Consider the following 15550-nt stretch of genomic DNA (forward strand, 5'->3'; position numbering starts at 1 on the left):
CAGATGTACACAAGGCTAGGGGATATGCTTCTGAAAGTACTGTAGGCTGCACTGGTAAGGGCAGTAACTGGTGCTCATGTAGTTTTAGAGATGACACTGGGCACAGCAATGGGCAGAAGAGGTTATGTGAACCCGAGAGCTCTGATGCCTTACAGTTGCCACATATGCTGCCATGGAACGTTAACCAACTGGTACATTCTTTCTGGCACAGCAACAATTGGCCAGATCAAAATGGAGCTGTTGACTAAGCAAACTTTACACAATTAAATTCAAATAAAACTCTTAAACGCAAACATGTTCTAATACAAAACTGTGATCTTCCTAAACTGCATTGTACATTAGAAGGTAAATAAATACACTGAAACATTATTTGGGTTGAGATTTATTTATTTTTTCCTCCAATAATATTTTATTAGTTGACAGGTGAAACTGTTAAATAAAAAGGAAAACATCCAAGAAACTAGTTGTTTTATTAAAAAAGGGATGTTTTGGTAAACTGGCTCAGAGATCCTGACGAATACTTCATTGAGTACTTGAAACCCAAATCTGCTTCAATTCCCACTCACATAAAGAGTATCTCCAGGATTTACTTTAAAAACAGCCAACATATTAAAACACATGCAAGATGTAAACCATTCAAATAGAAGTAGATCACTGTATGTACGACTGATGGACAGACATAAAATACTGGAATGGAATAGGTGGAAAGAAAAATAACTAAGCATCCACAACACAGTACTAAAGAAAACCTCAGCTTTCAAGTACCTTGTGAATGTATTCATAATTCTGTAAATTTTATTATACTGCATCACCTGAATATCTTTCTAATGAATATACAAGTGAGAAAAGGCAACAAAAAGAAACTATAGTGTTAACCAAGACATTTGTGTTCATTTGAACAAGAAACTTCAATTCTTCATTTTTTTCCAATCTTTTCGGCCGGACGTTTCTGGAGTTGTCTCTGCCCTTCTCTTCTGTGCCTAACAATAAATAAAGAATTAAGTTATAGATGAGATAACAAAAAGAATAAAAATGAAAAACCTGAAATAAAAGCAGAAAATACTAGCAGTACAGAACCATCAGCATCTGAAAGAGAAAAGATAGAAAAAAGTGTAGGTTAGAGGGTCTTTGTTCTGGAAAAGCGTCTCAACTCTATGTTAACTCTAGAATTTTCAATGTAATTATGATTTAATTAGTTAAACTCCACAGATAGAACATTAAAATCCTCATGCACCTGGCTGTCATAGGAAAGAGAATTCCAACTCCCACCAGTGTAACAACAAAGTAAATGGACAACTTAAGTGAGATTTGGCTTGAAAGATAATCTTCATTTTAGTTTGTGCCATTTCCATATATGTACTAGAATCAGTAGTTCAGCTCCCTTGCTAGCATATTGAGTAATGGCACATTCAAGTTCCAGGTATTATTCACGTTTTGCACTGATCTCAGCTCGGTCAGGAGTTTTGGGGGCAGAATCTGATCTTGGCTAGGAAAGGGGGAGGAAAAAAAACACCTTGTCCAGGATTTCTGTGCCCGGTTGCTATCCAAGAAACCCCGCTGGGAAGTACACATAGTTTGGACAGTATCGGGCACAATCATCTCTGCTGCCCTTTCCGTTTAAAATCTATTGGCATTCACTGGCTGGGTTCAAAATACTAAGAGGGGTTATTTGGACACAATATTAGAGGGGCATAGAGTCATAGAGTTATATAGCACAGAAACAGGCCCTTCGGCTGGTATCAAATGGGGATAAGAAGACCAGCAAGAATTAGCAGCTTCAGGAGAGGAACATAGAAAATGGGGGGGAAAAGTTTAAAAGCTCTAACCATCATTTTAGGGAATTAAAATAATAACAGAAATGATCAATTTTTAAATCCTCTTTTCATTGATTTCTCTTTAAGAGTGAATGCTAACAAGCTGGCTGGGAGGTGTTACTGAGCCAGGTGGTTGGAGAAGCTGAACTAACACCAATAGAGAGGCAATCAATAAAAGGCACTAGAAAGTGCTGCAGGGTCGGGACCTGGTGCGGGCAGGATTTCAAAATCATGGTCCTGGAGGTCGTCTCGGGATCCCGACACAACCAGAATAGTTTTGAATTTTCAAAGGGCCGGCGGGGATTATGGAAAACATGCTTGCCGCCAATTAATGGCAAATTGTCCAAAGGGACAGAAGCATTTCGGGAAGGTAATTTTTAAACTTTAGTTTGAAGATCCCAACCACTCTGCAGCACATTAGTGCACAGTTGTTGGGCTTGCTGCGGGGCAAAAGAAAGTTTGTGTCAATGTGTGTTGAATTGAAATTTGAGGAGCAATGTAATGTGGCTAATCACAAAAAAGAAAAGCAGAAATATTCACTGCCAGGAACAGATGAAATCTATATTCGCAAGAGTGGGAGAGTGCAGAATTTGTGCTGTACTGCTCTGAAGTGTATTTCACAGAGGGGTCCCCTCAATTGCTTTCCAAACTACTGAGTCAGATAATCAGAATAAATACTGCACTGAGATACCTGACATGTTTCCATCCTACAAGGGTTCAAAGGGTCTTTTTATTTCTAGATTCAGATGCTTTTTTATCCCAGGAAACTTAATTAAAATGTTGCACAGTAAAGTTTAATTTTATTCAATTATCCAAATAATTTAAATCAATTTGACTTTTTAAATACAAGCATAGGAAACATAAGAAATAGGAGCAGGAGTAGGCCATTTGGCCCCTCAAGCCTGTTCCATCATTCAACTGGATCATGGTTGATCTTCTACCCCAACACCATTTTCCCGCACAATCCCCATATCCTGTGATATCTTTCACATCTACAAATCTATCAATCTCTGTCTTGAATATACTCAATGACTGAGCTTCCACATTTATTCTTGCTTATTCATGTTAAGGGTGAAGTCCTGCTTTTTACCAATAAAGTCAGTGCGAGAACAAAGTGGAAAATCTGGTTTCGGATTCCAGCTAATGTTTTTTGCTAAAATTACCAACAGGAGAAATTTCACTCCATTGTTGTTCCATCCTCATTACCACCAACATTGGAACCAGGGAATTGCTTTTAAAACATTTTTTTAATGTGAATTTTGTGCTCATTGAAATGAAGAATGTTGGTACTAGAGAATGGAATACTTTCCATTTAGGGCACTCAATGGGGTCAATTTTCACTGCCTTCGCCTACTATTAACAAGGTGAAAATAGCTTCATAATAGGGTCGGTAATCAGGAACACAGGAATGGGAGTAGGCCATTTCGCCCCTCAAGCCTGTTCTGACATTCAATGAGATCATGGCGAAACTGTGACCTATCACCATATACCCGCCATTGCCCCATAACACTTAATACATTAAGCTAACAAAAATCGATCAACCTCAGATTTAAAATTAACAACTCATCTAGCATCAATTGCCATTTGTGGTGGAGAGTTTCAAACCTCTACCATCCTTTGCGTGAAGAAGTGTTTCTTAATTTCCCTCCTGAAAGGTACGGCTTTAATTTTTAGACTATACCCACTAGTCTGATTCCACAACTAGCGGAAATAGTTTCTCCCATTCTACCCTATCTTTTTGCCGGAATATCTTGAAAACTTTGATCAAATCACCCTTTAACCTAAATTCCAGGGACTACAAGCCTAGTTTGTGTAATTTCTCCTCGTATTTTAGCCCTTAGTGTCCAGATATCATTCTAGTAAATGTATGCTGCACTTTCTGCAAAGAAAACATATCCTCCCTAAGGTTTGGTGCCCAGAATTGCTCGCAGTATTCCAGGTGTGGTCTGCCCAGGGATTTGTATATCTTAAACATGACTTCTACCCCCTTGTAGTCTATTCCTCCAGATATAAAGGCCAGCATTCCATTCGCCTTTTTGATTATTTTCTGTACCTATTAATGAAATGTTAATGATATTTGTACCTGAACCCCTAAATCTCTTTGGACCTCCACTATTTCAAGCTTTTCACTGTTTAGAAAGTGCCTTGTTCTATCCTTATTTTGACCCAAAGTGGATGATCTCACATTTGCCTACATTGTGATCATTGCAGCCATTTGAAAGGGGCCTACCACTGGATGTCCAGCATGCCTGCCTGTTTCAAGCAATAGGTCCCTTTTTAATATGGAGATTGGGATCCTATGATGTAAATAGAGCCCTGATTGCCATTTTTGGTCGGAACGCGTGCCTTGCATCCTCCAACGAGTTCCACAGGCGATGGAACTAAAGATGCCTGCCAAAGGAAAGATGCTAAGGCCATGGTAAAGGTGTACAAGAGATTAATTAAGATGATGCTATTGATGACAGGCTTTAGTTACAGAAACTGGGACTCTGCACTAAAACAGAGAAGGTTATGAGGAGATCAGATAAATGTGTTCAAAATTATGAGGTGCTTTGATTAGGTAAATTAGTAAAAAGTAGTTCTATTGGTTAGTGTGTTGATAACCAGTGGGTATATATTTATTATCACCAAAAGAACCAATTTTTTATTCAGAGCATTTTTAGGCTTGGGGATGCTCCACCAGAAAGTGTGGAAGCAGAATCAATAATAGTTTTTAAGTAGGAAGCAGAAAATCGAAAAAGAAAAATTGATCATCAACAAGCACAGGGGCAGCACAGTGGCGCAGTGGTTAGCACTGCAGCCTCACAGTTCCAGCGACCCGGGTTCAGTTCTGGGTACTGCCTGTGCGGAGTTTGCAAGTTCTCCCTGTGATCGCGTGGGTTTATACCGGGTCCTCCGGTTTCCTCCCACAGCCAAAGATTTGCAGGTTGATAGGTAAATTGGCCATTGTAAATTGCCCCTAGTGTAGGTAGGTGGTAGGAGAATGGTGGGGATGTGGTAGGGAATATGGGATTAATGTAGGATTGGTAGAAATGGGTGGTTGTTGGTCGGCACAAACTCAGTGGGCCGAAGGACCTGTTTCAGTGCTGGATCTAAAAATAAAAAAGCAGAGGAATGGGAATAAGTGGATAGCTCTTTCAGGGAACTGGCAAAGGGGTGATGGCTTTGTGCTATCTTTGTGTGCTGTAAAATTCCATTAGTCGAACACTTTAATGTGCTGAAACTCCAATGTCAGAAAAGCACCCCTTACTGTAATAGTAGGATTAACTTTCATTTCCAACACCAGCCGTCTTGTGATCTCTCTGATTGAGATTGCAACGATGGTTAGGAATAATATTGTGGTAACTAGAAGCTTGTTGAGATTACCCAAACTAACTTCATGCAGGGCTTATAATGCCAGAAGAAAGAGACATTTCGTCAACAGTGTAGGCTGATTAAACAACCAGGTTGCAGAGGTGTCCGACCACTCAGATAGGATAGGTTCTTTAGCAAGTAAAGTGCTCCTTCAATTTATTGTTTCCCCACATGAACGGTACTGTTGGTTAGAATTAGAGCTCCTTGTCAAGACTACCCACACCTCCCTATCCAGTTTCTTTCCCACAGAGAATTTTAAATACCGTTCCAGCTTTAGGGCCACGTCGTTTCTTCTCAGCACGTTCTTTTTCTTCAAGTTCTGAGTTTTCTTTCTCTATCAGTGAGATCAATGTATTGCAGCGTCTCTGGAGCTCCTGATATAAAAAAGGATGGAAAGAAACAAAAGTTGCATTCACTAATATCAAAACACTAGACAGATGATCTCACTGAAACATAAAATTCTTAAGGGGTTTGATAGGTTGGATGTTGGGTGGATGTTTCCCCTGGCTGGGGAATTTAGAACTCAGGGTCACAGTCTCAGAATAAGGGGTTGGCCATTTTGGGCTGAGATGAGGAGAAATTTCTCCACTGAAAAGGTTGTGGATCTTTGGAATTCTCTACCGCATAGGGCTGTGGATGCTCAGTTATTGAATAGATCAAGACAGAGATCGATAAATTTTTGGATACGAAGGAAATTAAGGGATATGGAGAATCGTGTGGGAAGGTGGAATTGAGGTAGAAGATTAGCCATGATCGTACTGAATGGTGGAACAGGCTTGAAGGACCAAATGGCCTACTTCTATTTCTTGTGTTCTGATAAAATGTCAAATCCAAGAGGTGGTTCTATTACTAAAAGCACCTAGTGCAGTTCCTGTGCTCCGTTTAGCAGGAGTTTGGCCAAAAGCATGGGACAGATTATTCAGCAAAGCACTTCCTCTTTCTGAAGTTTCTGTTACACTGCTGTCCCAATACCTGCCTTGACAAGTAAGGCACCACTGGCTACAGTCAGCTACTTGCCGAGTCTCCAAACAGCAAATCGAAACATCACACTGTTGAAGAAAAACTTGCATTTGTATAGTCCCTCAGTAAAGTCTCAAAGCATTTAACATACGATGAACTAGGACTAGAGGGGAGTTGAGGAGAAATATTTTCACCCAGAGAGTGGTGGTGGTCTGGAACTCACTGCTTAAAAGGGTGGTAGATGCAGAAACCCTTACCGCATTTAAGAAGTACTTGGATTTACACTTGAAATGCCATAAACTACATAGCTACGGATCAAGACCTGGAAAGTGGGATTAGGCTAGATAGCTCTTTTTCGGCTGGCACAGAAATGATGACCTCCTTCTATGCCGTAAATTTTCTATGTTTCTAACTACTTTGTAGAATAGAGACTAATAAATATGGCAGTCAATTTACTTCAAAATCCCATAAGCAGCTGCAAGATGAATGTCCAGTTTTATTGTCCTATCTATCAGCTTTAAAGTGTTTAACAGAAGCTTATTTGAACAGATTCCCTTGCTTTGCTCAAAAACTGGAATAGCCAAATGAAAGCTATCCTTATGTAAAAAGCAAATAGTGTTACACCTATCCGCCATGGCCACTTGAAGCATTAAATAAATTTAGAATGAATTTGTAACATACTGAGTTTCAAAACAAATTTATTAAAATAAATCACATGCAATCAGATTTCTCTGAAGATTACAGCCATGTCTAAAATTACATGAAGCAAATCAAAGCCACTGTTCTTAGAGAAACACCCTGGATGCTTGTTCTATACTAAAGGCACTGTATAAATGCAAGTAATTGTTGCTGAGTTGTGACTAAACCTCTACCAATTTAACAGCCAGGAAGACACTAACGGGGGCTTTTTCCCTCAGCACCATGTAGATCTTCAATATGAATGTAACTACCATATTTGATTATTCTGAATATACAATTTATAATTCTCCCCCAAAAAACTACCACCCTGGTGTCGAGTTGAACTAACATACTGTGATCTTTATAGGACTTTTGTGAAGGACGTTAGTGCTTGTTAACAGGGCATTTCCTAATCTGCAGACCCACTGGCAGTATCAAATATTCTCAGGATACTTAGCAGCAGTAACAAGTAGCAGCAACAATAACTTGCATTTTATATAGCACCTTTAACTCAAAAAAAACCCAAGAAGCTTCTCAGATGTGTTAAGAAAAATGGAGGATCGGGTACAGAGTAAAGCTCTCTCTACCCAACCCCAATATGAAGCAGTCCCAACCTCAGAACAGTGCTCCCCCTAATGTGCTAATGTTATACTTGATCATTTTCCATACCAGCTATCCTGTGGTCCATTAGAGCAAGATTGCCAATTTACTAACAATCGATGCTGAACTAGTTTTATACCGAACTCACTGCACCCCCATATTTAACTAAGTTCACATCTTGTCCATTGAGGAGGTTTATGTGGATTTTCAAACCAAGTTTCAACAATTTAAAAATCTTGTGAACATTTTCATAATGACTTAACAGTTTCATACCATCGCTGTCCTGGACTTGATAAACCAGTCGAACCTAAACTGTGGTGCATTGCGCACACACTGTCGCAGCTCCTCGTACACATTTTCCTTATCAAAGCCCATCTTGTGCAGCATACAGATCAGGAAGCGGTCTTCCTCCTCTGTATAATTCTTCCCTTTGTTAGTTCCATACTGAATACGTAGCTGATGGAAAGGAGCTTTATACCTCGCCATCTGAAAAGGAGCCAGAGATGGATTCAAGTTAGGGCAGCACACCAAGATACAAACAAGTGTCACATTACAAAGTCCGCCTTCTTTCAGGATAAGATGGTACATATGAAGTGAATAACCCAACATCTCCTTTAAAAATGTTTAACTTTTAGAAACTGATGCCAAATGGAAGATAGAATATTAAATTATCTGCTTCAACAATGGTTTATAGCAGAATTAATAAGGTCAGGATACCGAGAACACTATGGTCTTCAAATGAGTGTCCTCCATAACAGGTTTAACTTCTCATCTAATTATTCAGCACTTCTTCAGTACTGTCAACCTAGCTTATGAACACAAACTATGACATCAATCCCACAACCTTATAATGAAGAGATAAATGCGAACAAGTGTGAATTATTGAACAGTTCTGCATTTCATACAGTCAAATGTATAACAATTCACCTTTGCATCTAAAGCTTTTTTTATGCTAATCCGTCGTTGAATTCTTGACTCCCCACGCTCAATCTGGGCCATGATCTTCTCAATGTCCTGCAATTCATTGCAGCGCTCCCAGAAAACAGCTGAAATAAATAATTCAATTTTAAATCATGGCACTGAAACAATCTGGAGTACTTAAGAATACTTGATAAGACAGCAAATCCTCAATTATCCTTGCTCCCATTTCAACTTTCATGGTTATCGCCCAGAATTTCAACTGAAAAGGGAGCTGTCAGCTTATGGCATTTGCCTAAAACATATGTTATCAGACGATTTGGTGATTCGTAATTATCTTCTGCTTTGTATTACTCATTGGAGGGGAGGCCCTCATAATGCTGGGTAAGTGAGATTCCACTGTTAAAGAATTTTTGTAAAAAAATATTCAATTTAAACTGGAGGAAAACTTCAGATTTCTGAGGGAAAAATGCAAAACTGCAAAATACTTCTGTTAATAAGATTCTTTTTTGATCAAACTTTGATTTATGATTAATGTTCTATGACTAAAGCTAAAAAGTATATTCATTTGGTAAAGAACTGGAAACAGGTTTACCCGAGTACTCAATGACCTCTTCAGGTGTCTTCCCTTCAACTTCTCGGGCAATATTATCAATATCATCTCGACCATATTTCTCATTGGCTTTGATAAACTGGTTGAAGTCACGTTTGTTCCAAGTTGTGAAGCCCTAGTAAACAATTTGTCAATGGCAATTTGAGTAATGCTATCGACTCTTCAATGCAGAATGTAAATTCATTATTAAATGTAACCAAGTAATTGTTAAATTTAGCAGTTGATTATAGCTAGACTTATAGATAGGAAAATTCAGAATTTATTTTGACTGAAGGATAATGAATATGGAGGCTTATAGGGCTTAATTCTACAGCCACCCCCCCCCCCTCCCGCCGACGTCGGGGGTCGTGGCGGGATGGGGGGGGTTGCTGAAACATGCCTCTGGGAGAGAGCTGCCATGTACTCCAACGGCAGGAAGGCCCGGCCCAATATTGCCGGTGGCGCCAAGACCTCGTGGCAGCCCCCTGCCGCTCAGCGACGGGAGCCCCATTTCAATATGTAAATTAATTAAAATTAATTAATTAATCAGCGTTGTGCTCCTGCTGTCCGGCCCGGTGTGATCTTCATGTCGCTGGCCGGCACTCCCACGCCTTCGGATCCCTGTCCGGGGAACCGAGGCGGAACACTGGCACGGAGGGGGGGGAGGAGGTAAGTTTCTCAGCGCCGGGGGGGCGGGGGAGAACGGGGTCAAAGTAATCTCACTGGTGTAGGGGGTGGTGGGAAGGGTTAAAGTTTAAAGTTTATTTACTTTGGGGGGAGGGGGGGGGGGAAGGTCAGTTGGAGAAGGCACGTGTTTGGGGGTGGGGGGAAAGAGGGCAAGAAATTAAATTAATTGTTAATGGGGGTTGGGAGAGGGGCAGAACAAATACATCTAATTTTTTTAAATTAAGCTTTCTTTTCAATATTTAAATTGAAAGTTAGGGCTCAAAGCCCCTTAAAAAATAGCATCACACCTGTGCAAAGGCAGCTGACGCCATTGCCGGGAACAGACAGCCCGCCCCCGTCCACATGATTGGGAGGAAGCGGTCCACCCCAGCTATTTAAATGAGCCACTGCATTTAATATCGCGGCAGCTCCGCAAAGTGCTGCCCATCAGCAGCGAAGTATAAACCCCAGCCCATGGTTTCCAACAGCTGCAGTTAAATATTAATGAGGCTTAATCATTCTAATTGCCCCATATGACAAATATATTTACTTTCTAAAAACATTTTTAAAATCCAAAATAACTGAAGAGAATGTAGTCCAATCCTATTAAATTAGTAATAATATTGTGGTATGTGATAGTAGATCACTATTTTAAAGGCAAATTGAGGATCCCATTCATCAGATGAATGTAAAGGGGAACTCAGGGCAGGTAGCTAGGTGAAGAAGTACTCAAGGTAAGTGCCCAAGCAGTGCACAGGACCCCAGATGGTTAGGATGGACAATTGTTTTTAAAAGAATAGCAAACTCCCATGACACTGCACACAAAGTAGCCACAAGAAGCAGCCAAAAGGCTGCTGTGACTGTAAATGGAGCAGACATTCAGCTCATGGCTAAACTCAAACTCCGACAGGCCTTCAGGTCAAACCTTACTGCATAGATTTCCAACAGGTGTTGGGCAATTTTATGGGTAAACTAAAAAATTTCAGGCAGCACAGTGGTGCAGTGGTTAGCACCGCAGCCTCACAGCTCCAGCGACCCGGGTTCAATTCTGGGTACTGCCTGCGTGGAGTTTGCAAGTTCTCCCTGTGTCTGCGTGGGTTTCCTCCGGGTGCTCCGGTTTCCTCCCACAGCCAAAAGACTTGCAGGTTGATAGGTAAATTGGCCATTATAAATTGCCCCTAGTATAGGTAGGTGGTAGGGGAATATAGGGACAGGTGAGGATGTGGTAGGAATATGGGATTAGTGTAGGATTAGTATAAATGGGTGGTTAATGGTCGGCACAGACTCGGTGGGCCGAAGGGCCTGTTTCAGTGCTGTATCTCTAAATCTAAAATCTAAATCTAAATTTTTACATTTGTTCCGTTATTAGTGTATTTGTTAATTGTGTAAGATTAACAAGCTAAGGAAAAATGATAGCAAAAGTGATTTTCATGAAGCATTTTTGTGTGATTTAGTTGGTTCCCTTTATAGTTGTTTTATTTGTAGCTGTTTGCTGACAAGTTTCCCGGTGCTGCTTGTACATTGGTAGGTAGTTTACTAGGTTGGGTGTGATTTGCTGCTGTGGTGCAAATGTAAATCACATCTTCAATTTTGATGGATGAGTGACAGACACAATTCCACAACAGACCTGAATCCCAGGACCCTCAACTTTTGGGACATTTTTTGCAAGTGTTACATAAAACAATTCCACACATCCATACATCAAGAAATTCTAGTGGCAACACTGAAAGCTAAAAAAAATGTAGAACTCAGCATTATCATTTTTTAAACTAGAGTAGATTTGGATGTACACCTGTGTAAGAAGCTTCTCTTTTTCTTCAACTTCCTTCTGATTCAGAGGCAGTGCATCATCAATCTTCCGCTGCTCTTCCTTTTGTACCTGTGCTGCATTGTGCAAATCAGGATTCCTGGGGACCTACAACCATTCACAAATGTACTTTCAGACACTTACACACATTACACCACACTGTTGTACACTTATAGTAGTATCCAGAGAAATGCAGGGAGAAGATGTAATTGACTTAACTACCTATAGGAATGGTTCGCACCCCCGTCATGAGCCAGGTTATTTCCGAAAATTAGTTCAGCAAACCAGATGCACTTCCTAGAAGAACTATTTGAGTGTTACAATGCAGAAGTGATGTTGATGTATGAAAAAGAGGCTTGTTGGCCCCAGTGTCATTTTCTAGCTAGTAATGTCACTGGACTAGTAACCCAGAGACCCAAGCTACTGCTCTGGGGACACAGGTTTGAATCCCACCATGGCAGATGGTGAAATCTGAATTCAATTAATCTGGGAATTAAAAAGCTAATCTAATGGTGACCATGAAACCATTGTTAATTGGTGTAAAAATCCACAGCAATGTGGTTGACTCTTAAAATGCCCTCCGAAATGGCCTAGCAAAGGCAACTGTAATTAGGGAAGATAAATGCTGGCCTAGCCAGCGATGCCCACATCCCACAAACGAATAAAAAAAATTCATATTTTAGAAAATAGTTGCACCAACAAGGTCACGTTTTACTAATGATCCAGACACTGATACTGGTCATTCCCTTTGCTTTAAAGGGGCGTGTAAGAATTGCCTTCAAAACACAATAAGTTACATTTAAATACATTGGTTGCTAGTTTATAATTGGTCAGGTTGAGTAGAGTTCTTTTTGCAACAAAAATACCAACCATAGTTTAGGCTTTCATCACCAATATTTATAACATGCAAAGACCAGAACATCAGCTGGGATCATATTTGTAAGGAATCTGCCTCGCTCTAGGTGAACCTCAATTCTTCTTTTTGCCCAAAGTAACTGACCCCAAGCTGAATAAGTCTTGATTGCCATAGAACACTCCATCCAAGTGCCATTATTCATGCAATGGTGAGCATCAGCAAGCTATTAGTTATGCAGAGCATAACAAGCGTACCCAATTCTGTGTTCACCTCATGAAAATGCAGACTAACATTAAAATGAAAGAGGCAATCAAATTTTTGATAATATCTGGGAAGCCATGCCCGTCTGCTTCTCCAAGATTGATGGGTTATCATCACTTCCCCAATACCCACACAAGTGTAAAAGAGTTTCATTGGGAAAAGATTTACTGTGTGTGATGCTGCTAAGTTTGAGTGTACCTCAGTGCAACACAGCTCTTCCAGTTGCACTGTAAAAGATTTCATAATGCCAGCAAATCACACAACAGTCACTCACTTACGTGGGCGTTTGGGCCATGAACCTCTATTGACAGACAATTACACTGCAATACCTTGTAGCCTATACTTTTTCTATAGGAAAGGATTTCTTTCTCCAGTAGTTCAAATAGACGTGGTGGAAAAAACTGGAAATCTTGAATACTTGGCTGTTTCGGAGGTCGAGGCGCCTATAATACACAAGGATTACAATCAGAACAGAAGCTTCTAGCATTTACGAACAACTGCTTTATTTAAAGACCTCTCTTTTGACTTTTTGGAAGAGCAGTGCTTTTATTTTTGTTTTTTAATCATTTTTTTCACTCGTTATAATTTGCCTCTAAGAAAAGAAAAATCATTTGGAAAAGTAATCCTTACATTTTTAAATTACAGGGTAGCAACCAACCAAATGAGATCACAATTTCAATCATTAAGCTCTTTTTACTGTATCAGAATAGCTACATTCATTTTTAATGTAATCACAAGCATTTTTTTCCTGGAAGCACTCTCCAAACTCCAGTGGAGAGGTGGGCATGTGTTAATCCAGACCTCTGCCAAGATTGATTTGTGCCTGTCCACTAAAGGCTGGGTAACAAATTACATTTATATAATATTGCTCAGAGAAAAGAACATCTTTTTACAGAGGAGAGAGATGGATATAAAAAGTAAAGTGTAAGAATTTAGGGGAGGGGGAATCAAAGGCACAGTTGAAGAAACAGGTTTTTAGGAGGCTTCTGAAGATAAGACAGTCTGCAAGATGAAGTAGTTTAGGAGAACCACAGGAAGCAGGCCTTCAATTCTGAAGTGGAATATCTGGGATGTAGGCAGTGAAACACCATAAAGTAGCATGGGGACTGTTACATACACTGAGAAAATTCCCAAAGCAGAGCAGGTTGAACCCCATGCGATTTCAATTAGGCAGAGATCTCCTGGAGAAAGGAAAAGAACAACTCCATGATGATGGATCCTGCTTTTCGTGCCGACCAATATTTTGATAGAAGTCAAGATCTCACAGAAAATCATGGTACAACAGCAGCAAAAAAAACCTACATAGCATTGGGCGGCACAGTGGCGCAGTGGTTAGCACCGCAGCCTCACAGCTCCAGGGACCCGGGTTCGATTCTGGGTACTGCCTGTGTGGAGTTTGCAAGTTCTCCCTGTGTCTGCGTGGGTTTCCTCCGGGTGCTCCGGTTTCCTCCCACAAGCCAAAGACTTGCAGGTTGATAGGTTAATTGGCCATTATAAATTGCCCCTAGTATAGGTAGGTGGTAGGGAAATATATAGGGACAGGTGGGGATGTGATAGGAATATGGGATTAGTGTAGGATTAGTATAAATGGGTGGTTGATGGTCGGCACAGACTCGGTGGGCCGAAGGGCCTGTTTCAGTGCTGTATCTCTAAATCTAAACACCTTATTGAAGTGAAACATCCAAGGTCCTTCATATAGAAAGGGGCACAGAAAGTTAAATTGAACACTGAGCAGGAAATGGGGTTAGATTTAGTGATGATGAAAAGTGATATGAAGGGTTAATTCTAAACTTCTCTTAATGGTGTAAATTGGCCACCTGTTATGCCCGATTTGCCTTTCTACAGCAATCAATGGACAGTTCAAATCGAATGAAAATCCTGGCAATGCAGGACAGTAGTTATGGAGAATACAGTACCCTGAAAATGGTCAAATAAAAATTACAACAGTCATAGGGCAATTTCATGCTATGAGGCAGGGGAATATCAGGTCTGAACTCTTGTACTTTAATTTGGTTTCACTGTTTCAATCCAAAGATCTCCTGTAATGTTCCCTCTGTTCAGACAACAGTGCAGCTTTTTTAAACACTTCATCAAATAAAAGCTTACATTTAGACAGTGCTCATAATATAGAACATTGAGGAATGCTTTACAAGGGAGATAAAAGACCACAAAGGAAGAAATAAGAGTTGGGCGAGCCATGGGGACCGATGCCACAATCAAAGACAAAAATGCAAGCAGGCCTTTGAAAGAAGGGAAAGATAGTATGAGGAGGTTTTGAGAGAGAAGTACAAAGAGTAGTAACTGAAAGATCATTTTATGAATAGTATTTTATCCCAATACCAGCCACAATCTGATATAAAACAGTAAGCCCGTACAATTTCTGTCAAGAAAAACATTGCTTTCAATGTTCTGAGAGATAATTCAAATAATCAGATAGAACAGCGGAGGAAAGTTTTCCCTGTGCGCTAGAAGTAACAAAATCACAAACCCCATTCTTTATGAAACAGGTTTACACTTTTGTTACAGTAGGTGCACAGAGGAAAACTTTCCCTATCAAAAACAACTTGCTACAGATGAGCATACTCTAAGGATATGAAGGTGGCTAAGGTACACAGGAACTATGCTATCACATTATAACATGTTTTCTTATTTTGTTCTTGTGCTTTTGGACCGTCAATAGTTTAAAACATCATCTTAAACATCATCAGGCTGAAGTAATTTTGAATTCAAATTAGTAATGTTTCCCCTGAGGAAGACTTTGTAAACACAGTTTTATTCACTATTTTACCTTTGGGGCTCTTGGCTCACTGACACGTAAAGCCTCTCGGAAATATGCATCCACTGCATAATTGGCTTTTCGCTCTCGTTTGGGAGGTTCAATCCACTCTGTCAAACCAATCTGTTTATACAAAAAAAAAGAATGTTTTTGTTAATACTGTGAATTTAAAATTGGCACCAAAATCATTAAATTATATTTGCTATATTATATATGCATAATGTAACATGTTACAGATCTAAAGTCCAACAGTGCTGTTTCTTTTATC

At 40.0% G+C, this 15550-nt stretch overlaps 1 protein-coding gene across 2 annotated transcripts in view; it reads right to left on the reverse strand.

Annotated features, from left to right (window-relative positions):
• Window positions 1–377: 377 nt before the first annotated feature.
• smarca1 (SWI/SNF related, matrix associated, actin dependent regulator of chromatin, subfamily a, member 1) overlaps window positions 378–15550 on the reverse strand; it is a 105648-nt gene continuing 90475 nt past the window's right edge. For both annotated transcript variants that reach the window (XM_068047393.1, XM_068047392.1), the window contains exons 18-25: window positions 15295–15405; window positions 12836–12949; window positions 11375–11497; window positions 8920–9052; window positions 8334–8452; window positions 7680–7892; window positions 5432–5542; window positions 378–980 (exon numbers count right to left, since the gene is read on the reverse strand). In XM_068047393.1, coding sequence (XP_067903494.1) covers window positions 909–980; window positions 5432–5542; window positions 7680–7892; window positions 8334–8452; window positions 8920–9052; window positions 11375–11497; window positions 12836–12949; window positions 15295–15405 — 996 coding nt within the window. In that variant the 3' untranslated portion in view covers window positions 378–908. The remainder of the gene's footprint in view (window positions 981–5431; window positions 5543–7679; window positions 7893–8333; window positions 8453–8919; window positions 9053–11374; window positions 11498–12835; window positions 12950–15294; window positions 15406–15550) is intronic.

This window comes from Heterodontus francisci, chromosome 15 (assembly GCF_036365525.1).
Source record: "Heterodontus francisci isolate sHetFra1 chromosome 15, sHetFra1.hap1, whole genome shotgun sequence".
NCBI lineage: Eukaryota > Metazoa > Chordata > Chondrichthyes > Heterodontiformes > Heterodontidae > Heterodontus > Heterodontus francisci.